This window comes from Anolis carolinensis, chromosome 5 (genome assembly GCF_035594765.1).
Source record: "Anolis carolinensis isolate JA03-04 chromosome 5, rAnoCar3.1.pri, whole genome shotgun sequence".
NCBI classification, from domain to species: Eukaryota; Metazoa; Chordata; class Lepidosauria; order Squamata; family Dactyloidae; genus Anolis; species Anolis carolinensis.
The window spans coordinates 178,893,966-178,919,283 of NC_085845.1; the positions used below are offsets into that span (position 1 = coordinate 178,893,966).

Genomic DNA, 25,318 nt, shown 5'->3' on the forward strand with positions numbered 1-25,318 from the left:
ACACTCTTAGCTCCAGAAATCTTCATGATAGATTTCACATAAGTTGGAAACAACTTGAAGGGACACGACATAAAGAGGCATAGAAGGGCAGGGCACACACTCTCAGCCTGAAAGCAAGGGAAAGTTCCCTCTGAGAAATTATGCCAAGGGTGCTCTGCCAAGGATCACCTTAGGACAGGTCTGCACAACCTGTGGCTCTCCGGTTGTCTCAGATTTCAATTCCCAGAAGCTCTAGCTAGCTTGTCCCATGGTCAGGTATTCTGGGAGCTGAAGTCCAAAACACCTGTGGGGCCACAGATTATGGAAGCCTACCGTACGAACTCTGTAAGTCAGAAATGACTTGAAAGCACACAGTAACAACAAAAATGGCATTAGTTTCTGAGGACTTGCTGGATGCCCAAGTCGGTATGGACAGTCAGGCCTGAATCAAAGAAGTAAAATCTTTGGATGTGTGATTTGGAACCAAAAAGCCTTAACAAACTTCTGTAGTTATCTGAAATATTTTCCATATCTTGCAGTCCATTTGGAAGGGAATTTTGACTAATGTGGCTGTCCTGGAGGATACCACTGACTTCTTTAAATCTGGAGCTTCCTCTATGGATGTTGTTCGGTAAGTCAATATCTTATAAAGCTTGTACAGTGGGACCATGTTGCAGCAGGAAAATTAAAAGCAGAGTCTTGTTCATTCATACACCACATGACTGGTAGGAATATGAGACAGGGCCTTCCCAGTGGTTGTTCCCCAATTTTAGATTTCTCTGTTGAAGGAATCTAGGACGGCATCTACATTGTAGAATTAATACAGTTTGACACCACATTAACTGCCATGGTTCAATGCTGTGAAACTATGGGGATATAGTTTGGTGAGGTACCAGCACTCTTTGGCAGAGAAGGTCATATTCCTTGTAAAACTACAACTTCCATGACTCCGTAACATCAAACCACGATAAAGTATTGTCAAACGGCATTAATTCTGTAGTGTAGATGTAGAACAACTCCCTCCCTCCTTATCCTTTTGCTGTTAGATAAAAACCTCCCTCCTCTCAAAAGACATAGCTTAAAACTACACCTGATTTAGTAAGTGCAAAAAAACCCCCCACAACCACAGGAACTGGGGGATCTATTTTATTTATTTAATGTAATATTTTTATCTTGCCCTCTGTCTTAAGATTTTAGTGTATTCTATTGTCATCATTTTGACCAAATTTTTTATCAATTTGTATTTGTTTTACTTTCAAGGATGATTGAAGAGATCAAGCAAAAATGTGCTGGTCTTGAACTACAAAATGAAGATGTCTATATGGCGCCCAAGTTTGGAGATTTTATCCAACTGGCTGTCAGGAGACACAGGGGAGAAGACAAAGAGGAGGAATTAATAATCGATTATGTAAGCTATTTTCCCAAAACCAGGATTTTTTAAATGATAGTTTAACCAAATGTCATCATCATGGGCAATATGAGTCCAAAAGGAAAGATTGCAAAAAATCTTCAAGGACATCTCTGTGCCTCTTGCATATAAATACATGCTGCACACACAGATAGGATCAGTCATTAAGGGAGAGATTACATGAGAGAACATCTATTCCCTGAGATCAAACAGAAATCCATTTCATATCTAAAGTCTGGGATGTGATCTTACTGTATACTGCTCAAGAATGTATTCTGTAGAGGTATTTGAAAGTACTGTAACAAGCAAGAAAAAAGTGTAGATTAAAATCAATATGTTTGTTTTGATATTAAGAAATTTATTAATAAAATGGAGGAGGTTATCAATAATTTACTGACATACAACTTAATGATTACTTTAATAATTTTATCATAAAATTGGAGTAGAAAGTGATAGCTTGACGAAGAAATATACCAGTGGGGTGTAGAAGTGGGCAGGTGAGCTTTAGTGAATCAAATACTTGAACACACATTACTAACACCAACCCCCTTTCGAAAAAAAAATCTTTTTATTTGTGCTTTCATTGAGTGGAGGGAAGAATTAGGTCAGGCAGTGGGTGGCATTTTCTCAACCTCATATTTGCCTTTGTCAGAGTTACCAGAGATACTTTGAAGGAATTATCATAGTGCCTATCCTGCTGCCCATTTTCATTGCTGTCACCTGTGGTGCCTCTGCTTCCTGGTTAGTCCTCTGAAGACTGGGGCCCCTTCCACACAGCTGTATAAAATCCACATTGAACTGGATTATATGGCATTGTGGGCTCAGATAATCCAGTTGAAAGCTGCCTTGATATTCTGGATTATATGGCTGTGTGGAAGGGCCATCAGATGGAAGGCCTAGAGATTGCTAGAAAAATGTTCTTTATAAGTGTTCTATTCGGCTGCTTCCACACAGCTGAATAAAATCCCACATTTTCTGCTTTGAACTGTAATATATGGCGGTGTGGACTCAGATAATCAATTCAAAGGAGATATTGTGGGATTTTCTGCCAGTAGCCCTGGAGGCTCTAGAAATTCCTAGAGAAAATATATTTTTAAACACACAAATAATCAAATCCATAAAAGTTAAACATGAAAGTGTTGATGGTCAATTGTATTATGTGTAAGATAAATCACGAACATAATGCTAGTGATTTGAGTGTTGGAGTGGGACTCAGCAAAGGAAACGTATTGAGTGAACTTAGGCAAGCCATACTCTCTCAACATTAAGGGAATACAGTAGCAAACCTCTAAGATCTTAGAATCATAGAGTTAGAAAAGACCACATGGCCATCGTCCAGCCTCCTGCAATGCAGGAAAAGCACAATCAAAGTACCCCTGACAGATGGCCATTCAGCCTCTGTTTAAAAGCCTTCAAGGAAGAAGCTTCCACCAGACTCTGAGGCATAGAGTTTCACTGTTGAGCAGCTCTTACAGTCAGGAAGTTCTTCCTAATGTTCAGGTGGAATCTCCTTTCCTGCCATTTGAACCAATTGCTCTGAATCCTAGTTTCCAGGGCAGCAGAAAACATGCTTTCACCCTCCTCTTTATCATATCCTTTCACATATTTATAAATGACTATCATGTGTCCTCTCAACCTTCTCTTCTGCAGGGTAAACATACCCAGCTCTTTAAGATGCTCCTCATAAGGCATGGTCTCTAGACCTCTGATCATTTTAGTTGCCCTCTTCTGGACATCTTCCAGTTAAGGTGTAGCTGTGATAGATTAGATCAGTATGTAAAGATACCTTTGCAAACCTTCTCTGAAAAAAATCTTGCCAAGATAATCCCATGGTAGAATCGCCGTAAGCCAGAGTTGACTTGAACACACGTAACACCAATTTGGATTCGATAAATAGATTGTAGGGGTAAGAGAAATCTTTGAAACTAATGTCCCTGCCACATTTTGTGAATATAATCCCAGACATTTTTTTAGCATTTGAAATAGACATTTAGATACTTTTGCTGAAAGGTTATCTAAAACCAAATGTTAAGTGTTGATTTGATGACAGGAACTGAAAAAAACTGCATATATGACAGATCCATTTGATTTGGTTTGCTATTAGGTTTCAAAGGAAGTCAACAACATGACAGTAAAGATGCCATATCAGTGTTTTATCAACGGGCAATTTGTGGATGCTGAAGATGGAAAAACATGTGACTCTATAAACCCAACAGATGGATCAGTGAGTAAATTCCCTGTGGTATATTATTTTTGGTCTTTATATCTGGATTACACTCAAGGTTACAGTTGTCTGGATCAGGAAAATGTTGCAATATAGAGCATCATCAGGTCTTTTTTGTCAGTTATTTTTAAAAATCTGAATGGGTTTGAACAGCAGGTTTCACAGACACCTGGGACTTGTAGCCCAAAAATAGAAACTTTCCATCTGCTTTCCTTAGCTTGATGTCTTCCAGGATGTGTTAGATTATAATTCCTTCAACCAGCATTTGTGTGTACCCTGTGGCTTCAAGTCACCCATCAACTCATGGCAATTGTATGAATTGCATTGGTCTTTCTTAGACAAGTAATACTCAGAGGTTTGTCAACTTCCTTCTGAAATAGGGCATACAGCGACTGGTATTCATTGGGGGTCTCCCATACAAGTACTAACTAGGGCTGACTGTACTTAGCTTCCAAAATCAGATGGAATCCATTGTTCTTAGGGAATTTAGGCACGAGTGCTTCAATGTAAGCTATATAAAGGGACATGTTTTAGGCAATTTAGCATAACATGCTTAAATTCTACATAGGATCAAAGACCTGTACTCATATCAACACATCCCTTGACGCTAGTTAATGAATGTATGTTTTTATTTTTTCTATACTTCCCTCCATAGTCTATCCATCTTTTTGTCTTTTCCTTTCTTCTTCATCATTTCTTATTCTCTGTCGTTTGTTCTTCCCATCTTGCCTTGATTTCCCCACAAAAATAAAACTAAAGGCTAAAGATGGGTAAGGGGAGAAGTTAGTAGTTCAACTTCTTAGCAAAGAATGACAAAACAGTCATTTAGAGGTTGAAATAAAATCTAACCTGTGTTTACAGCTAATGGCATCTCTCTGTTGTTACGACAGGTGATTGCAAAAGTGTCACTCCCTACGGTGGGCGATGTTGATAAAGCAGTTGCTGCAGCAAAAGATGCTTTTGAGTTTGGTGAATGGGGACGAATGAACGCCAGAGAAAGAGGGAGGTTAATGTACAGGTATGATATTATTGCACTTTTATGATATATTATAAATGTAAAATAAAATTTATGTTATTAGAAATATATATAATAAGATGAAGTAAGGAGCCCCTGATGGCACAGCGGATTAAACCGCTGAGCTGCTGAACTTAATAATAATATAAAATAATAATACTTTATTTTTATACCCCGCCTCCATCTCCCCGAAGGGACTCAGGGCGGCCTACATGCTGTCCGAAAGGTCAGCGGTTCAAATCTCAGGAGCAGGGTGAGTTCCCACTATTAGCTCCAGCTTCTGCCAACCTAGTAATTCAAAAACATGCAAATGTGAGTAGAACAATAGGTACTGCTCCTTAGGGAAAGTAACAGTGCTCCATGTAGTCATGCCGACCACATGATCTTGGAGGCATCTATGGACAACGCTGGCTCTTCGGCTTAGAAATGGAGATGAGTACCAACCCCCAGAGTCAGACACGATTAGACTTAATGTCAGGGGAATACCTTTACCTTTACTAAGATGAAGTGAAAGACCAAATTCTCAAAGCCTTTTCTGGGGCAAAGGTTGACAAATAAATTTAAAAAATAGAATCAGCCCTAAAAATGTGATAGTAGTATCTAAGCATATTTATTTTTAATTCTTTGACTTTATTTAATTTTTTTGCTGAATGAAAGACAAATTCCTCAGAGTGAGCACCATTTTCAACTTAGGTCCTATATTCTCCTCTATCTAGTTAGGAGTGTTTTGTTTTTTCCTAGTTCTATATACGTCCTTTATATATTTTGCAATGTCTCTTTAAAGACTTGCAGACCTGATGGAAGAACACCAAGAGGAACTGGCAACCATTGAAACTATTGATTCGGGAGCCGTTTACACACTTGCTCTGAAGACCCACATCGGGATGTCAGTGCAAACGTTTCGATACTTTGCTGGATGGTGTGACAAGATACAGGTAAACTAATATATGATCTGGCAGTAACATGAATGAAAGAAGGGAACTGTGCCTTTTTGCACACTTCAGTCCTTTGCAGTGAAATTACCAGCCCAAGGCAACCCTTTCACAGGCTTTTCTTCATGGTGTAGATATCACCATATTGCATAGTGTTTCTTGGAAGCCTGACATTTGCTCACCTTGGAAGTAAAGCAAAAACTGTACTTATACAAAGGAATTGACAAAATATAGGAGGTTTGTGTGAGGCAAGCTGGATCTACGCTGTCCTAGATCCCAGGATCTGATCCCAGATTATCTTCTTATCCCAGATTATTTGGCAGTGAGACTCAGGCCCCTTCCACACAGCTGAATAAAATCCCACATTAGCTGCTTTGAACTGGAATATATGGCAGTGCCGACTCAGATAACCCAGTTTAAAGCAGATATTGTGGGATTTTCTGCTTTGACATTCTGGGTTATATGGCTGTGTGGAACGGCCTTTATATAATCCAGTTCAAAGCAGATAATTTGGGATCAGATCCTGAGATATAGAGCAGTGTAGATCCAGCTGCAGAGTCTGCTAATGTAATTGTTTCGCAAGCAAAGGCAGAAGAGAAATCAAATTCAAGAGAGCCCCCAAATCTGCCTTTCTTTATTAATGTATTAATTAACATGAACATATGTGAATATTTCATCACTAGTGTGTGTTTTTTTTACAAGAATTCATTTTTTTCAATGTAGGGTTCTACCATCCCGATAAACCATGCACGTCCAAATCGTAATTTAACTTACACCAAGAAAGAACCTTTAGGGTAAGCATTTTTTTTTTTTTGCTAATGAAACCAAACTAGTTTTAAACTGCTACCGATAGCCGGTTGTGTCATCTGTGTACTGAACACTTTTTTTTGTTATTTTCTCCCCTATCCCTACTCTACTTACAGAGTCTGTGCAATTATAATTCCTTGGAATTACCCTCTGATGATGCTTGCCTGGAAGAGTGCCGCATGTTTAGCGGCTGGCAATACTTTGGTTCTGAAACCAGCAGAGGTGTTGTTGTTGTTATTATGTTTATTTCTACGCCCCTTTTTTCTCCAAAAAGGAGACTCAAAGCAGTTTACATGAAACACATTTCAATACAATTTCAAACCTATAAACATTAAAACAGAATTAAATATCAATAATATTAAAAATGTACCAGATAGTTCAATGACATATTGAAATACAAGAATGCTTCTCAAACTTTGTTCTTCCAGACATTTTGTATTTCAACTCCCAGAAGTCCCAGCTGAGTATGCATATTATGTGTGGTCATAAAATGAACTGGGATCAATATGGGTGGTTTGAGGAAGTAGAGATTTTCATGCTATTGCAAAGAATCTGTGAAGGATTTAGTACAGCAAAAATAATTTAAGTGCAAAACAAATGAAGTTCCAGCAAACGTATGGATCTATTCAATACTTAGGTCTCAGCTAGAACAAATATTAGAAAGAGTATTAAATATGTAAACAACTGCATGCTTCATTCTAATAAACATGATTACTGTAAAATTTCTAATAACAGTGTTTAATAGTCGTATTACAATAGTATATATTATGTTATATTTTAAAGTAAATGTTGCAATATATGCTGTGCTTACTTTGAAATATATTCTCTGAAAACACATCTATGTCTGAAAATGACATGTTGTCTGGTTTACCTGTATGTTTTTATTTAGGTCACTCCACTGACTGCATTAAAGTTTGCGGAGCTCTCTGTTAAAGCAGGATTTCCCAAAGGTGTCATAAATATTCTACCTGGAACAGGTAATATAAATATCCATATTTTCATTCCAATCATATCTTGTGAGGAATGTGGCACATTTAAAGAGTAACCAAAGAACAACAACTTACAATTTGCTAAACACCACTGTATTAAATCTTACCTGTTTTGTAAAGGTAGTGTAGCAGGACAACGCTTGTCAGAACACCCAGATATTCGTAAACTTGGTTTCACTGGCTCAACACCAGTTGGAAAACAGATAATGAAGAGGTAATGTTTTCACTGCATATTTACTATATTTTTCATTTTTATAATTTGTATAATCTCCTTGATAGCTGCAACTCTTTCTCCATGATATTATTATGTGGTAGTTTCTCAACGTTAGGACAGGTTATATTTTTCTCACATTTGGCAAAGTTTAGATGTCTCTCCTAAGACATCATTTCTTCCACTATGACAACTCCTACAACTCCCAGAAATCCCAGTCAGTTTACTAGCTGTTAGGATTTGTGGGAGTTGAAGGCCAAAACATCTGAGAACACACAGGTTGAGAACCACTACACTAAAACTTTTACAGTAAAAATATGCGGACATTTTTGCCCCCAATTAGGATGCCTCCCAGCCCTGAACTTCTCTGAATCTGTATTCATCTCTTGCTATTTTGAGACAGTATCTTGGATTATCTTCCTTTTTTTGAATCAGACATGGTTGTACCCTTTTTCTTGCAGTCAGCCTCACTTCTTTACTGATATGGTTCAAATTCCCTTGAACATAAACCCAAGGTACAATCAAAGCAAGGAGGGGCCAAAGGGAGGTGGTTCAAAATCTAGTTAAATCATAAAAATGATACGATAATATAAATAGTAGGCTCCAATTTTGGTCTGAACATTATTTATTTATTTATTTATTTATTTACAGCATTTATATTCCGCCCTTCTCACCCTGAAGGGGACTCAGGGCGGATCACATCGCACATACAAGGCAAACATTTAATGTCTCAACATAGAACAAAGACAGAGACAAACGCAGCTCTGAGCTGGCCTCGAACTCATGACCTCCCGGTCAGCGTGATCTGTTGCAGCTGACTGCTTTATCAGCCTGCGCCACAGTAGATTACTTAATCTGAATGGTTTTGGATGTGAATGGTTTTGGACAGGAATAAGCAAATCAATAAATATATCAGAATGTCCCTATATAATTTTATTAACTGAGGGGTACTAAATTATGAATGCTTGTCATTTCCTTGTTGATTTCATTTCTCTTTTCAATGTAGTTGTGCTGCCACCAACTTGAAAAAGGTTTCTCTAGAACTGGGTGGAAAATCTCCATTGATCATATTTAATGACTGTGATCTTGACAAAGCAGTGAGAATGGTAGGTTTTCTTTTAAACACAACAAAATTCTTCTAAAGGAGTCTCCTGGCCATTTTCTGCTGTCTGCCTTTGCCAGGGGACTGCTAGGATTTTGGCTGCAGGAGATGGCTTGAGGATACCTATAGAATTTCATCCTCTCCTTTCTGATGCAGGGCATGGGATCAGTTTTCTTCAATAAAGGGGAGAATTGCATCGCAGCTGGGAGGATTTTTGTGGAAGAATCAATTCATGATGAGTTTGTTAGGAAAGTGGTAAGAAATTTTATTTGGGTGTATAAAAAGAAATCTGTCTTACTAGCATGATAGTGTTATTTTCATGTTTTGCATTGGACTACAATGAACTGATCTAAAGTATAGCCATGTGCTGCACTTTCAACCCCTAGTCTGCTATTTCATTCTTGCACTGCCTCATTTTTCCCCAGTCAATTAATTTAAATCACCCCGATCTATGCTACTGTTTTGGATGGGGTTTGAACATAATTATCTGAGAAGGCCTTACATTTTTGCTTGTATTATATAATTTAGGTGGAGGAAACCAGCAAGATGAAAATTGGAGATCCACTAGATAGATCTACAGACCATGGTCCACAAAATCATAAAGCACACATGGAAAAACTTTTGAAGTACTGTGAAACTGGAGTGAAAGAAGGAGCTACACTAGTCCGTGGAGGACGACAAGTATGTAGACCAGGTAAACGAATGCTTAAAGAAGAATTAAAAGGCCTACAAAAGTAAGACTGCTTGATTATGAAGCATGGCAACTGACCACTATGAAGCATTCTGACTTGTCACATCTAAGTCTCATTGCTACCATGAGGCCAAGTAGATTTATGTCAGCTTCAGGAAGCAAAAAGGGAATTGATAATACAGACCTAAATACATACCCAACCAATCCATATTGTGCTTCAGTTTATCTCCTCCTCTTTCCCACTCTCTTGTTACTGCACTTTCAACATGGGAGAAGTGAGATAGGTGAATCTTTCTGCATGTAGCCTGGCAAACATAGGATGAGCTTTCTGAGTGGTCAGAGGAAGGGGATGATGGATTGCAACCTGTAATGTCTGAGGAGTCTGTGGAAGATAGCAGGGGTCTGGAGAGAGATATTTTGGAATCTCCAGGCTGTTCCCAGGCAACAGGAGAAAGTGTTATCAGTTCTCATGAGAATAGGACGAAGTGGCCTTCGGAGGAGAATTTCAGAAACAAAGTTTTTTCTAGATAAAGTCACCTTAAAATTAGGAGGGAGAATGTAAACAAAGACAAATTAATTTTTCTCAAAGGCTTAGAGATAAGGAGAGAAAAAGCAGGTGTGTGTGAAGTGATGTTATGGGCAGGATTGAGGCCTTTTGGTTTCTGGGCTTTCAGGCCTTGAATTGCGAACAAAGTTGTAAAAGGGGAAACAGCTCATGTTTTCTAGTCCTAGGTTCCTGGTTCCTGTATTTCAAGATTCTTGATTTGATGCAGTTTATGACTTCATGTTCTTGTAGGTTTTGCCTTTCTTGTGTTCCCATTTTCATGTTTATGTATATAACTCTTGAACAATAACCTGCTTGAGGATTCTTTTGCTGTGGATTGCCTTTTGATGACTTTGTTCAAAAGCTGGTGAACTCTTGATCCTGTTGGGAATTACTTTTTGTACTTTTGCTTCTTCTTTTTTACCTGCCTTTTTCCTTTTATACCTATTTATTTATTTATTTACATTATTTATATTCTGCCCTTCTCACCCCGAAGGGGACTCAGGGCAGATCACAATGTACATATACATGGCAAACATTCAATGCCATATGACATACAGATGCAGACAAAGAGAGAGACACAGAGGCAATTTAACATTTTCCACCTTCCAGCTTCATGAGGGTATGCTCGATTCTGGACGCAGGGGGAGTTGCTGCTTTATCATCCACTGTGACACTGAGTCCTTGATGGATTACTTCCTTATTTTTCCGCATGTTGCTGAGTGATTTTTATGGTGTCGTAAATTAGTTAAATTAGCCTCCCCACATAAGCGGTACCTAAATTTCCTACTTGATAGATGCAACTATCTTTTGGGTTGCTTAGGTCAACAATGAGCTGGGCTATTTTAATGGTGAGGAGCTCAATCTGACCCACTCATGACCTCTCGGTCAGTAGTGATTTATTGCAGCTGGCTACTAACCAGCTGCGCCACAATCCAGCCCTTTATTTTATACTTAATAAACTTTTACTTATTGGATTATCTGATTGTTGTGTGGTGTTGGGTGAGAAGGTGTTCCAGGGCTACAGTGCAACACTGCAGGGTTTAGGAAGGGACCCAGGTCACATGCCCCATTTCAGGTGTGGACTTCTCTGTTCTTAAATGGGTAGATCCAGTATATCTTGTGCCCTCTGAAAGCTTCTACCCAGGATAAAATTTCACCCTGTAAGTAACCCTGTAAGCTTTATTCTTTTCTACATCCATTGTGGCAACCCAAGCAAATGAGGTATTTCCCTAGAATTTTGGCAAACACAATGCTGGATCAGATGAATCTTGTCCCAATTATACAATAAGCCACTTGTTTAATTGTTCTTAACTAGAAATGGGCATCTCGGTGGGCCTGGGGGTCATCTCCTCCCCACCCCACCCCTGTAGTTGTTATGTGCTTTCAAGGCAACTCTGATCTATGGTGGGCCATATTTAGGGATTTCTTGTCAGTATTTATTTCAAGGAAGCTTGCCATTACCTTCCTTTAAGGCTAAAAGTATGTGCTTTGCCCAATGTCATCCAGTGGATTTTTGATCACAAGTTCAAAACCTGTTGTCCAACACTCAAACCACTAGATTACATTGACTGAATTGGAATATAACTGTTTAAATACAGTATAATGAGTTCTTGTTACATTTTGCTGTATCTGTCCTGATTCTAGTAAATATTCATGATATTGCTTCTTGTAATTCTTGTTATTCTGGTAAAGGAAGATCCCTTTTACTTGTTACTTTGTTTTTGACTTATAACTTCATTAGACAACTAGAAATGGAAATAAGCTTAAAGTATTAAATGTGGAAAAATGGCTTTAGAAGTTTCTGAAAACCCCGATCTCCCTCAAGTCCCTTTCTCATTTCCCTCTCAATCCTCAAATAGTCTCAAGGACTACTTTCACCACTCCAGTCCCAACTTGCCTATTTCCTGTCCCGCAAAAGCTGAGAGAGCAGTACAGGGACAGATCAGTGAGGAGAATAGTAATGGGCTGTATTCTGACACTTGACATGCAATCATGATGCAATCATATGAACCAGCTTGTCAGAACTCAAATGGTGAGGCTATAGCTTCTCCAACCTCTCTTGATTCTCCCCTCACAGTCCCAATATTGCAGAGGTGGGAGGGAGAAGCCAAGAGAGGGTCATAGCAGTCTATATAATTGTTTTCCAGAGGAATTAAATGGATTATTCTTTCCCTTTTGGAAACAAATAATGTACTATTGCACATTCCTTCTAACAAAATAAATAGATAACTATGTCACTTGTTCTGAACTAAAGTGTACCAATTTGAAGAAGGCCTAAGTAAACAACTAGTTATGAAGAGCGAGTTCCATGTTAGTGGTGGGACAGCACTCCGTGTTTTACTCTGAAAGAAACTATCAAAGATATTAAACTTATTTTGCAGACAGTTCAGCACCTCGGACAGCACCTTTACCATCTAGGTTAGAAAACAGAGTGGATGTTGAGTTGGAGGCTATTGGCTGCCAAGGTTACAGGGCAAATCTTACATTCAAGCTCCTTGTACCTGTTTCTTGATCATTGGCTCTTATTCCTTTCCCCATTTTCCTCAATTGGGGGCATTTCCTAGATATGAAGATAATTTAATCTGAATTATTACAAGCTGATTTACATATTCAGATGTGATAACCATACGTAATTAAATTTTGATTAAATCACAGTCATTCTTTTACATTGAGCAAAATTTGTTTATCCATTAATCAAATTAATTAACATTGCTGCTCTAGGTAATTTATTAAGAAGGCAACAACATTAGGCTACTATTATCAGTACTAAAATCAGGTACACTGAAGTTATCACAGCACAATTCATGTAGCAAGATAATTTCAAAATTTGCATGTAGTATTCTACTTTCTCTTTTATTAGGTTTTTTCATGGAACCCACCATTTTCACAGATGTTGAAGACCATATGTATATTGCACGTGAAGAATCTTTTGGTCCTGTAATGGTAATTTCCAAGTTCAAAGATGGGTATGTTCCACTGTAGTTCTCCAGGGGATTCTATTATTCTGAATTTCTAATGACTGCTGACCTGTAGTTACTTAATTATCACATAAAGCAGGGCTGTGTTTCCATCTCTGTTATCAAAAGAAGGAAAGAACAGAGCAATAGCCTAAAGCACTTGAATATGTTCTGCTTGTTGGCTAGAATGCTTCTTGCAGCAAAATCCTATAACGCATACAGCATGTGTTCTATAGACATCATTTTGTGAATGAGATAAAATAATGTGAGTCAACTCCATGCAATTGGTAATTTTATGGACAAGACATTAAAGTAGGATTATGAACATACATCTAAAACCTGTGGTGCCAACGTAATATTATAACAGAAGATGAGGTTGGGTAATAGCTAGATTTTGTTGTAGTTATGGACACACAAGGAAAGGGAGGCACAAGTGAGGATGACATTGCTATGATACACAACAATAGGTGCAATACTGCTTGCACAACTGGAAAAACAATTGAAGTCCACCAATGCAGCTTCTTCTACAAATTTGATTATCAGTTTTAAGCTGTAGAAATTGCTTTATATAGTACATTGTAACTGCTGAAGTATTCTACCCATAGATGATTTTTGTGGTTGGGAATGTTGAGAAAAACTTAGGTAAGTGATTGGGTCAGAGTCTTTGATGCGGTCTATGTTGCTTCTGCAATGACATGTTTTCCTATCTTGCAGGGATGTTGATGGGGTATTAGAACGAGCCAACAGAACAGAATACGGTCTGGCTTCAGGAGTTTTCACCAAAGACATTAACAAAGCTCTGTATGTCAGTGACAAACTAGATGCTGGAACAGTTTTCATCAACACCTACAATAAAACTGATGTGGCAGCTCCATTTGGTGGATTTAAGCAATCTGGGTTTGGAAAAGATCTAGGTAAGTTGCATTAGCTCACTTAAAAATAAAACATGGTTCTGCAGGAAGGCTTTTAAATACATATTTATAATTTCCCCCATACTTTTAGTGAAACATGCATCTTAATTTATTTTGTAGAGTGGGGTTTTACAAACCTGTGACTTTCTCAATTGTTGTCTGACACCAATTCTTGGCACCTCCAGCCAGTACAATCAAAGGTGGTGGGAGCTATAGTTCAGTATTACCTTGTAGCTGTACACCTTCATTTTATGGGTGTAATTGGTGTCTCTACTAATACTGTAATGAATACTTTTAAAACAAAAGTTAAAATATCCTGCTCAGATTGAACAGGATATCCCACTTCTGACATCAAAAATGTTATGAATAACTTTTCAATAACTTTAAAGCATAGGTTCTTTTATTGCAATTTCAGTCTGAGAGGTATAGCAGAACTTTTACAGAACAACAAAGAATGACACTAGACATACAGACATACAGATTCTATGCAACTACATTGTATTCACAAACAACCTACAGTTACATTGGCTAACAAACAAGCAGAGGGTTACATTTTCACTCAGCATTCACACACAACATGCATCCATCTTCATGCATACCAAATATTACCATATCCTTTCTCCCTCTATGGAGAAGCACCTGCTTAGACCAGACCCAGCTTCCACTGCAGCCTGCCAACACATAGTTCCAAAATGCTAAAACGCCAAAACTTCAAAACTCCAAAAAGAACATCTCCAAAACATACTCCTTGCTCTTCCCATGAGAAAAGGAGGCCGCAAAAGTGACCAGAATCCTGCTTTCCCATAGAAGATCTGACACATACACTCTCTCTCTCCTTCCCAATGGAGCGGAGCAGAGCATAGCAGGTGAACAACGTCTGTCTGTCACAATTTCTGGACTGTCATAAGGTAACTTATATAGCAATATTTTGCTGATGTTGTCCCAAAGTTGTAAATGAATGATTGACGTCTTCCATCCTGGCATATCCTGGCTCCAGATGTTGATTCTTCTTGATTGGTGTTAGCAAACACAAGCAGCTCTGTGTTGACTTCCTTCTTAACAGTTGTAAACATTTCCTTAAAACTGTCACAGTTCTTATCACAGTTTACCAGGCAGGTCAACTATTTCAGGTCTCATTAATAGGTTTTAATTACAATTCAACAAGTAGGTAGTTAGTCATCATAGAGCTTAATATTAGAATGGTGTCTCCAAAATTATTAGGTTTCATTCATTCATCTTCCATTCACACACACACATATTAAATTCATACTTTGGTTACAATACATTGGAGGTATTTTAAAGATAAGACTCTTACTTAATACAAGGTAATTCACTACAGAAGTCTGCTCATTGGCCTGCATGAAATGAATTTGTACAACATTCATAAGATCCAATACAGTATTGGGGAGTTTCCCAGGGAGCTGCTTTTAAACTATGGGTCCCAATCACTAATGGGGACACCTTAGCTCGAAGTTGGGGTCACAAAAAATTTGGCAACAGTAAGTTTTCTGAACATCACCTAGTGACCGTTTTAAACATTTACACAAATGGGTTGTGCAGTGTTTACAGTGGACTCTGCAGAAGATGCTTCATCTGTACATCATAAAAAGGAAAATGAGTCTGTTTAGCAAGCCTTGCAAATGTTGCTTTGTTACCTGTAATTTTTTTTTAAAAAAATTATACTTATTTTATATACATATACACCCAGAGTTACATATTTATTGGGCCAAAAGGGGTCCTAGGTGGAAATAAGAAGCCCTGCCCAAGAGTATGGGGAAGATAAGCTGGTGCCTTATATATATATATATTTTTCATCTAGTTCCCATACAGCCTAGTCAGCAAGATCAGGGTAGATATGTAATAAAAAACCTATAGTTTTTCAAACACATCACACTAAAGAATTATTCCCCCATTCATTGTCCTCCATTGGTAGCCCCACAGTCCACCTGCCAATTAAAACAGATGAGTTTATGGTTCTCCGTTGTTTCTTGTAAAAGTGAAGTGTGTAACATTATTTCCTCATTTCCTTCAGGTGAAGAAGCTCTTCATGAATATTTGAGAACAAAAGCAGTAACGGTGGAATATTAAGCTGCTCTTCTTATGTAACAAAGCTGTTATCTTGCCAAAACATTGAACTTTTAAATATTTCCTTGAGCACAAGGCAAAACAAGAAAGTTAAATAGCAAATGTTAAGTAGAAGACTGCTCCTGGCATTAATACACAAACCAGAACATCATTCGCATTCAAAATAGGAACAAGACATTCTCTTTTAAGCTGTTTGTGCAAAGTACTTTATTATACATATGGATCCATGAACGAAGACCTGCTTTTTTTGAGTCTTGATCTATCTTGACTCTTGAAATATTCGAGACCTCTTCTCTTCTAGCCTTTTATACTGTGTGGTCTCCACTGTGAGCAGTGAACTTGAATGCTCCTGTCACGTCCTGATGAATGCAAGTGCAGAATCTAGAGAACAGCATTCTGAAACCTCCAACCTCTTGATTTTGCAGTGTGAACATTTTATCTATGCAAGAAGCAATGTACTAATGTTCCTTGCTTGTCCAATGAAGTCACGTGGAACGTAAGTTTCTTTTAAAAATGTGTTTTACACCAACATTCTGCTTCTCTTTGCAGTTGTTAGCAGAGAAAACAAATTTGCCATAAACACTGTAAATACATTCTAGGAAGTGCACTATGATTTTTTATGATGCAGAAATCCTATTATAATTTGTATTGAATTATACATATAAAAGCTACATCAACTATTTTATAACTTTGTTGACCAACGAATGACGTGTAATCAGAAGTGTAGATGCCAATTATTAAACCTCATTGGTGCTGGATGTTATATGGTGTTTTGCAATATGTCAGCAATTATGTCAGCACTTATGTGCACTGATCCATTTATATTTTGCTCTTTCAGATAGCCTAGATTTCATCTCCAAGAAACACCTGCATGGCCAATGTTCTACTGTTTCCTAGCACCACAAAACAACTAACTGATATATTATATTGCTTAGTTCCTACAGCGTTTTGGTCATTTAAGAAACAGCTATAAAAGCCCTTAATTGTTTCATACATTTTTTAAAAAAATGTTAGGCCAAATCAAGTTTTCTATAGGTACTCTAAAGTCAGACCTATTTTAATGATACTTAGAATATTTAACCTTTGTTTTGTTGCTGTTGTGTGCCTTAAAACATTTCCCTAGGCAAACCTATCACAGGTTTTCTTTGGCAAGATTTGTTCAAAAGAGTTTTCCCATTGACTTTGCTTAAGGCTGAGAGAGTGTGACTTACCCAATGTAACCCAGTGGGCTTCATAGCTGAGCAAAGATTTGAACTCTGGTCTCCAGAGGTACAGTCCAGTACTCAGCCTACTACACCACATCTTCTTTTTTACTTGCACAATATTCTGAAATTCCACCCAACTCCATTGCAAAATTATTAACGGGCAAGACATTGTTTATGTTTATTCACAAGCACGCCCTTCTTGTTCAATTGGACTTGCAATAATGTTTAAGATGGCAGATTAAGATTTTTTTTGCCAACCACTTAAAATCTTCTGAACAATTACCATATATTTAAAATTCAAAATACAGTAGAGTCTCACTTATCCAACATTCTGGATTATCCAACACAGTCTGCCTTTTAGAAGTCAATGTTTTTGTAGTCAATGTTTTCAATACATGATACTTTGGTGGTAAATTTGTAAATACAGTAATTACTACACAGCGTTACTGCGTATTGAACTACCTTTTCTGTCAAATTTGTTGTATAACATGTTTTGGTGCTTACTTTGTAAAATTATAACCTAATTTGATGTTTAATAGCCTTTTTCCTTAATCCCTCATTATCCAACATATTTGCTTATCCAATGTTCTGCCGGCCCGTTTATGTTGGATAAGTGAGACTCTACTGTATAAACTATTTCAAATAAAAATGATATTGCATATTGCATAAGCTCTGCCTCTACCTGACCAAGGTCGTCAGCGTCCCCTATTTTGAGATCCTACCGGTCCAGGAGTGTGGTGGGAACATGAGCTGCCATGTGGCCACAGTCATTTACATGCTGAAGGAGTGAGAGTATGTGGAGTAGATGGAGAAGGCCTAAAGCTATGCTAGTAAGATCCTCCTGGACTTCCTCATGGAGGAGAAAGAGCTGGTGGCCCACTTAATGCTCCATCAAGCGCTACTTCCTAATGGACCAAGGGGACTTCTACGTTCACTTCATAGACCTGACATAGGAAGAGCTGAAGGAGCCCGTGGAGGACATAATTCCCATCCAGCTGGAGGCAATGCTGGAGCTGACCCTGCAGGTGAGTACAGCCAACACAAACCACTTGAAGGATGACCCCAAGATCAACTTTATGCCCCACAACCTCATTATGCAGCTTGAGATGAAGCAGGAGGCTAAATTCAGTGCCAACCCCATGGATCTCTCACTCAGTGGCCTGGAGGCCTTTTCCTTCGACCACAGGGTCAAATGGCTGCTCTCTCTGGTCATTAACAGGAAGGACCTGATGGCTTCTACAGGGAGCAGCTGAAGCACATGTTTGCAGAGCGTTGTCAGAAGGCGGTGGTGGCCACAAAGTGAGTGAGATCCCCTGGATATCCTATCGTTTCTGCACTGAAGACGCTGATGCAAGCCTTATTGTTGCTGGACACAACTAAATTTTGACACATGCATGTCTATAAATTACGTTGTTTCTATTTATGGAATTCCAAAAATAACAAAATGTAAGAGTGGCATTTTGCATAAGCAGATTTGTATATTCAAAATTAAAAATACAGAGCACTCCGAATCAGTTACTAAAACAAACTACTTGTATCAGTTTCTTTTTAAAAATAATCCCAAATGCATAGTGCATCCTAGGTTCTATCCTATTGAATCCTAGGATTTGTAATTTAGGGAGGCCTCTAGTACCTCCTTAAACTATAAACCTCACAGATCCAAAAGATATAGGCAAGGAAGTTAAAGTGGAATCAAAGTTTGTGGTATGACTAAATACTGCCAAAATAAACTGTCCCACAGAATTCAAATGAAGTGGCTGGAAATATAAGGGAAGCACTTTTATAAATATGAGCCTTCTGAATACCAGAAAAATAAGCTATAGGATTTCAATGGCACTTCCCATGTGCCCAAAAAATACCCATAAAGGCTTTGAGCATACCACTAACCCACAAGAAATAAAAATCTTCCCTCTCCTTATTGTAAAGGTAAAGCTAACTCTTCGATGGGGGGGGGGAGCAACTTATGGATCATAGATCCAAATTACTGTACACATCTCTCTAGATGTAGTTCAACTGCAGCCTCAAGCATGCAACATTAGTGGCTATGCCTGTTTGGACTACTGAGAGTTTCAGTTCTACCGTAGCTAAACTTAGCCTACACTTTGCTTGAAGTGTTTTGGACTTCAACTCCTATCAGCCCCCATCATCATGGCCACGGGTCACAGTAAAAGGAGCCTTTATGTCAGCATTTACAGAGATAATCATTTCCCACCAAGTTATAGCTCATGCCAAAGCAGACTGAAGTGCTTTTGGCCTGCACGTAAGAGCGGCTAGTTGGACCAATAATTTCAATTGAGATAGATACTCAAAGCAATGGCTGAAGAAGATGGCTGAAGAACTGGTACAATCTAAATGATGGGTGGTTCCCTGGCATTACAGAAGCATTCCCAGGGATCTCTGTGTAACAGAATTTAAGAACTGGGAAAAATAAATGCAAGACAAGTATCAACATTATTGAGATAGCTTGACAGTAGAAGTTCTTAACTTCCATCCAATCACATCTTTTCTTTCTCATTTTCTCCTCCATGCTGGCATTCTGAGAGAAAATATGCTTACTTTCATTTATCTCTTCTATCTTGAGAATTGAAGGCAACCTGCATGTCTTCCAGCAATGTGAAATATATTCTGTAGGCAGTATGACTAGAAAAAGATTAACTCTCCAAAACAGCATTGAAATCATTATGGTCTGAAATGAAGACAACATGTCTATTCAACACTTTTACTGTCCAAGATTTCTATTCTGCCTTCACTTTTTGATTTTGGGAGCTTGATGTTGTCTACAGTCACTTCATCACAAACGGAGCTATCCTCGCCTTCAGACTCCTCCTCTGAATTTGAATCCTCTTCTTCTGTATCAGAACCATCCAGTTCAACCAAAGCCACATTCTGCAACAAAGAAAACTGGTTACTAGAATAACATCATTAGGTGAGAACTGGAGATTAAAAGACAGGCAAGGAATACAAAGGACATTTTGAAGTTTAGTGTTTCAGTTAAATCATATGTCAATGTTCAGAACTATAAAGAGATCTTAAGACATTCATGACCACAAAAAGTAGAATTAAAATAAAGGCCTGGACAAATTCACTGAGAAATTGATGTGGTGAAAATTGACAACAGATATGTTTTATTTTTATGCACTACTTATGAGCTTCTCATAGGCAACTACCTGGCCAGAGTAGGAAACAAGATAGACTTAACAGACTTTGTCTGATCCAGAATGTTGCTTATATCTAAATGGCTCAGGCTTTAAATAAAACTGATTTAAAGTTTGGGCAATAAGTCAATCAGTCCCACCATTAGGCAGGGTGAGATAGCTTTCTTGAGCAGCTGATTTGAAATAACAAAAAAGAAGCTGCTTTCCAATTATCTTATTTATTATTGCCACATTATTATTCCACATAAGAGACACTTCTAAAAATGTTGGTTTCAGATGTCAAGATGTGTTGGCTAGCATTGAGTATGATGCATCTTGATTCTAGGTGGGGATAAGGAGACATTTAGACTTTTGCTTCAGATAGCATAACACCATAAGCAAGCTTGGTTTCATAATAAACTAACAAGGTTTAGATCTGAGGTAGCTATAAGCCAAGCAGCCATTGGTTAGATAGCAAACACTAACAAATTTGAGATGCAAGGCAAATTATTTTTCAGCATTGTAAAAAAGGGAAACATTCAAAAACAAAGGTTTGAGTTACAAAAATATAAAAAAAACATATGCTCACCATTTCAATTACATTTTCAGTAGAAGGATCTAAGTGTTCAATATCAAACTCTTCAATGGATGTGCTGTCCATTTGTTTCCTTAGCTTGTCATTTGCACTGGCCATCTGTGGTAGAAAGGTCTGGACTCTATCCAAAACTAAAATATGAAAAGTGTTTGTAGAAATATTAATGCACTTCTGTGTAGGAAAAGTGGAGAGAATAGGAGGTGACCACATATGACACAAAGAGGAATAAAAAGTTCATAGAACTAATGTGGAAAATACATTGTAAATAGTCACACTGAAATAGGCAATAATTACTTTGAATAGTCCAAATTTCAAATATAGAAAATGAATCTGAATGATATGTAAGCACACAGAGAGCCTGTACTTAACAGAATTTGCTTGGGTGGGTTAATGAAACTGGCAAATGTAATGTTCTCTTGGCACTGTGCATTACCAAAAAAGCATCTACATACATTCAAAATATAGATGTCTTCAGAAACATTTGAAAATGAAACTTTCTGGACATAACCAATGCCAATCTTGCTACAATCATGGATCTCAATTCAGAATAATATCTTCCTTTTGTGTGTTTTAAAGCAATTAACCATAAGATGCAGGTAATACAAAACTACTTTTAAAAAATCCTTATAGCTCAGTAATCCTTTAACTCAACTGACCATTTATTTTGGATCATCACAAAAATTTTGCTTTACGTTCATTGTAAGAGAAAACATTATTCTCCGGTTTACTCTACAACAATTGTTCTGGCTCAAAAATGATTCTACAAGGGTTAGTGACCTTCCAGAAGTGTTGGCATACAACTTCCATCTTCTCAAACCAGCATTACCAATGATACAAATTTGCAGGAAATATCCAGTACAATATTGCAATCATTTGTTTTTTGTGGCGCAAGAACAGCAGTTGAGGAAGACTGGGAAATCCCAAGCCCTTCAGTGATTGTAACATAACAACAGTGCCTCTGTAATGGCATTTTGGGTGCTGGGGCATTCTGAGATTTGAAGTCCAAAATGTCTGAAGTGCTAAAGGTCCCTACTCCATTCACACATCTAATCTTGTATGTTGCCACGAGATTAAAAAGCCTCCTTAATGAAGTTCAGTACTTACTATTGCTCTTTGGCAGTCTGGTTGTCTGTAAGCTTGTGGCTTTCTTGTTAGCATGATTTGATTTGAGCAGCAGTGTCTCATGAATACCTGTAATCCAGAAACTTCACATCAACTGAGCAGGCATACACTGACTGTACTATTTGTAAATATACAGTACTTACATACATACATACATACTCGTACATATATACACACACACACACACACATATATACATACACACGGTGTTTGAAAAAGAACTCCCTATTCACCATTTAAATTAAATATCAATCCATGTATGAAACCGGATGAGAAACTCACTCTTGGGCACACAGATGACTGGGTGACTTGGAAGGCGCTGAACAGACTGCGCTCTGGCACCACGAGATGCAGAGCTAATCTTAAGAAACGAGGCTACAAAGTGGAACCCATGATGTGCGAGTGTGGAGAAGAGCACATCCTCACAACCTCTGAGGATGCCTGCCAAAGATGTGGGCAAAACGTCAGGAGAAAATACTTCTGGAACATGGCCATACAGCCTGGAAAACATACAACAACCCTGAAACCACTGATGTCTTGCTACAGTGTGGCGAGAAGGTCCTCAACCAAGAGGACCTTCTCGCAGCGACACCGGAGGCACTCCAAGTGGCCAGCTTCTGGTCAAGGGAACCTAGTAGAATGCCAAATTTTTGACTTTGTTTGTGTGTTCTGAAATATATTATAACTGTACCCTCAGTTCGCTTCTGACACTATTAATAAAATAAATTCATTTATATCTTGTCTCTGCCCCTCTAGTGCACAAGATGCCTTATGAAAGTTAAAGCAGAACTAGTTAAAAGTGCACGTAACAGAAAAACTTAAAAACAAAAAATATAGACAATACAGCACATTACTGAAGGTCGTGAGGAATGTGTGTATTAAGATGTTAAAAGACTTGTACAACTCTGCAGAGGGAAGACTTTAGGTGCCTCTACACCAGGTTTGAGCCAAGTTGGGCCCTGCAAGTGTTTTGGACTTCAAGTCCCACCATTCCTAACAGCCTCAGGCCCTTTCCTTTTCCCCCTCAGCCGCTTAAGCTTAGGCCCAACTTGGCCCATGCCTGCGTGTAGGTGCAAGTAATGAAATCAAAGGAATGTTAAAGGGTGAGAGCCAATAAGCAGGATGCTTCCCCCACTCTCCTCCTTCTCAGCTACCTCCTCGGCCCCCCACAGAAAGGAGGTCCCGGGACACCGTCGGAGCCACGCCGCCTTCCTCACACGCCATTCTCCTCCTCCTCTTCCAAGTGAAGCCGGAACAAGAGAGAGGAAAGCAGAAGGGAGCGGCGCAGAGCAATCTGGAGGGCGCCACCTACAGGACAACTGGGTTCTTTGCTGGCTCCGAGTCCAAGCAAATGATTGGCGGCATTATTGGCTCACGTTTAGTGCTTCACCCCTAGATCTTTTTCATATGCCTCACTGTTGAGACAGGTGCCACTAGATCTGTGCATGTGGTACCTTACATTCAACCCTCTTTGAAGGTGTTCTATTTTTTAATGTCTTGTCGAAGGCTTTCATGGCCGGAATCACTGTGAGTTTTCCGGGCTGTATGGTCATGTTCCAGAAGCATTCTCTCCCGACGTTTCGCCCACGTCTATGGCAGGCATCCTCAGAGGTGTGAGGTCTGTTGGAAACTTGGCAAGTGGGGTTTCGACATCTGTGGAATATCCAGGGTGTGAGAAAAAAACTTGTCTGTTTGAGGCAGGTGTGAATGTTACAATTGGCCACCTTGATTACTATTAAATAGCCTTTCAGCTTCAAAGCCTGGCTGCCTCCTGCCTGGATGAATCCTTTGTTGTTAGATTATTAGCTAGCCCAGATTGTTTCTTGTCTGGAATTTCCCTGTTTTCTGGGTGTTGTTCTTTCTTTACTGTCCTGATTTTAGAGTTGTTGTTTTTTTTAAAAAAAAATGTATTAAAATTGTGTGGATTTCAACAGAAAGGAGGAAACCATGAAAATGAACAAAATCTGGCCACCAGTATTTTAAAAACTCTAAAATCAGGACAGTAAATAAAGAACAACACTCTGAAAACAGGGGAATTCCAGACATGAAACAATCAGGATTAGCTAACACCTCCCAACAAAGGATTCCCTCTGGCAGTAAGCAGCCAGTCTTCGAATCTGCAAGGCCATTAAATGCCTTGCAAGGTGATCAATTGCACCATTCACACTTGCCTCAGACAGACTTTCTCCCAACCTGGACTTTCCACAGATATATAAACCCCATTTGCTAAGTTTCCAACAGACCTAATGCCTCTGAGGATGCCTGCCATGGACGTGGGTGAAACGTCAAGAGAGAATTATTCTGGAACATGACCATACAGACCGGACAACTCACAGCAACTGTTTTATTTTTAGTTTTCCAATAATTTGAAATTATTGGCCCCATCTACACTGACTGTTTGATACAGTCCAATGCTTAATATAATCACACCTCATATTGGTTCCAGGCTTTTCTTTGTAATTTGCACAGGGAAATCACTTACTTCAATACTAGTTTGAAACTGCATTAAATGATCAGTGCAGATGATGTCTTTGATTTCGGCTGTTTTGGGGTATAACAGGAATGGAGATTTCCCTCGTCATTCTGTCCTCGCTTCCTTAACTTTTATCACCTTGATACTGTCAACAGACTTAGATAGTGGTGGTTTGAATACTTGTTTCACATATCTCTGCTAATAGTGGAAAAATAAACTTCCTATGCAAGTCACACACTCTCAGCCCGAGGAAATCCTGGGATAAGTTTGCCTTAGAGTTGCCATAAATTCGAGCCCTTCTACACTGCCAGATAATCTAGTTGGAAATGATTTGAAGGCACACAAAAGCAACTGAGCACTTTATATAGACTTTGTAAAGTAGAAGATCAAATGTGATTATTTCTCAGTTGTGCGTATTCTACTAAACATAGGCATTTCATTTTCATCTGATTGTAATAATTTGTTCTCTTTTGCCCAGAAAACTCAGATCTTACTAATATATTAGGTGTAGGGGGAGGGTTGAATCCAAAAGGAACACTAGAGAGAAGACAAGATTGTTCTCTGCACAGATTCTTATACTATCATAGAATAACAGAATCAGAAGAGAACGCAAGGGCCATCCAGTCCAATCCATTGCCATGCAGGAAAAGCACAATCAAAGCACTATATTCATTGTCTAATCCTATGTTTTTCTACTCCAAAGTCTCATTGTTTAATTAAATTTATTTTTATAACTATTTTCTATTCAAAATAAATAAATAAATATTAAATGAAACTTTATCCCACCTTCTCCCAATATAGAGACCCAAGGTGGCTATTATATTAAAAAGATGTTTATATACATGTACTAAAGGTAAAGGTAAAGGTTTCCCCTGATGTTAAATCCAGTCGTGACCGACTCTGGGGGTTGGTGCTCATCTCCATTTCTAAG

The 25,318-nt window shown here is 38.5% G+C and overlaps 2 protein-coding genes across 2 annotated transcripts in view; one reads left to right on the forward strand and one right to left on the reverse strand.

Annotated features, from left to right (window-relative positions):
- aldh1l2 (aldehyde dehydrogenase 1 family member L2) overlaps window positions 1-16,616 on the forward strand; it is a 31,375-nt gene extending 14,759 nt beyond the window's left edge. The window contains exons 9-23 of the mRNA XM_003220914.4: window positions 519-610; window positions 1,240-1,387; window positions 3,492-3,611; window positions 4,502-4,629; window positions 5,411-5,561; window positions 6,282-6,352; window positions 6,482-6,587; window positions 7,255-7,342; window positions 7,475-7,568; window positions 8,572-8,671; window positions 8,824-8,922; window positions 9,196-9,361; window positions 12,766-12,871; window positions 13,577-13,776; window positions 15,806-16,616. Of these exons, the coding sequence (XP_003220962.1) occupies window positions 519-610; window positions 1,240-1,387; window positions 3,492-3,611; window positions 4,502-4,629; window positions 5,411-5,561; window positions 6,282-6,352; window positions 6,482-6,587; window positions 7,255-7,342; window positions 7,475-7,568; window positions 8,572-8,671; window positions 8,824-8,922; window positions 9,196-9,361; window positions 12,766-12,871; window positions 13,577-13,776; window positions 15,806-15,861 (1,725 nt within the window). The 3' untranslated portion in view covers window positions 15,862-16,616. The remainder of the gene's footprint in view (window positions 1-518; window positions 611-1,239; window positions 1,388-3,491; window positions 3,612-4,501; window positions 4,630-5,410; window positions 5,562-6,281; window positions 6,353-6,481; window positions 6,588-7,254; window positions 7,343-7,474; window positions 7,569-8,571; window positions 8,672-8,823; window positions 8,923-9,195; window positions 9,362-12,765; window positions 12,872-13,576; window positions 13,777-15,805) is intronic.
- A 1,844-nt stretch (window positions 16,617-18,460) lies between these two features.
- Window positions 18,461-23,205, reverse strand: nopchap1 (NOP protein chaperone 1). The gene is made up of 4 exons (XM_003220913.4): window positions 23,069-23,205; window positions 21,897-21,983; window positions 20,787-20,923; window positions 18,461-19,949 (listed from the first exon to the last, which is right to left on the reverse strand). Exons 1-4 carry the CDS (start codon window positions 23,136-23,138, stop codon window positions 19,770-19,772), a joined length of 474 nt encoding a protein of 157 aa, XP_003220961.1. The 5' UTR covers window positions 23,139-23,205; the 3' UTR covers window positions 18,461-19,769.
- Between the last annotated feature and the right edge of the window lie 2,113 nt (window positions 23,206-25,318).

Bases quoted from the DNA above. Each gene is read 5' to 3' on its own strand.
- nopchap1 (XM_003220913.4), bottom strand. From the start codon at position 23,138: ATGGCGTGTGAGGAAGGCGGCGTGGCTCCGACGGTGTCCCGGGACCTC. The intron at 20,924-21,896 runs GTAAGTACTGAA...TTCATATTTTAG, and splicing joins CAGACTGCCAAAGAGCAATA to TTTTGGATAGAGTCCAGACC. The intron at 19,950-20,786 runs GTGAGCATATGT...TCTTTGTTGCAG, and splicing joins CTGAAAATGTAATTGAAATG to AATGTGGCTTTGGTTGAACT.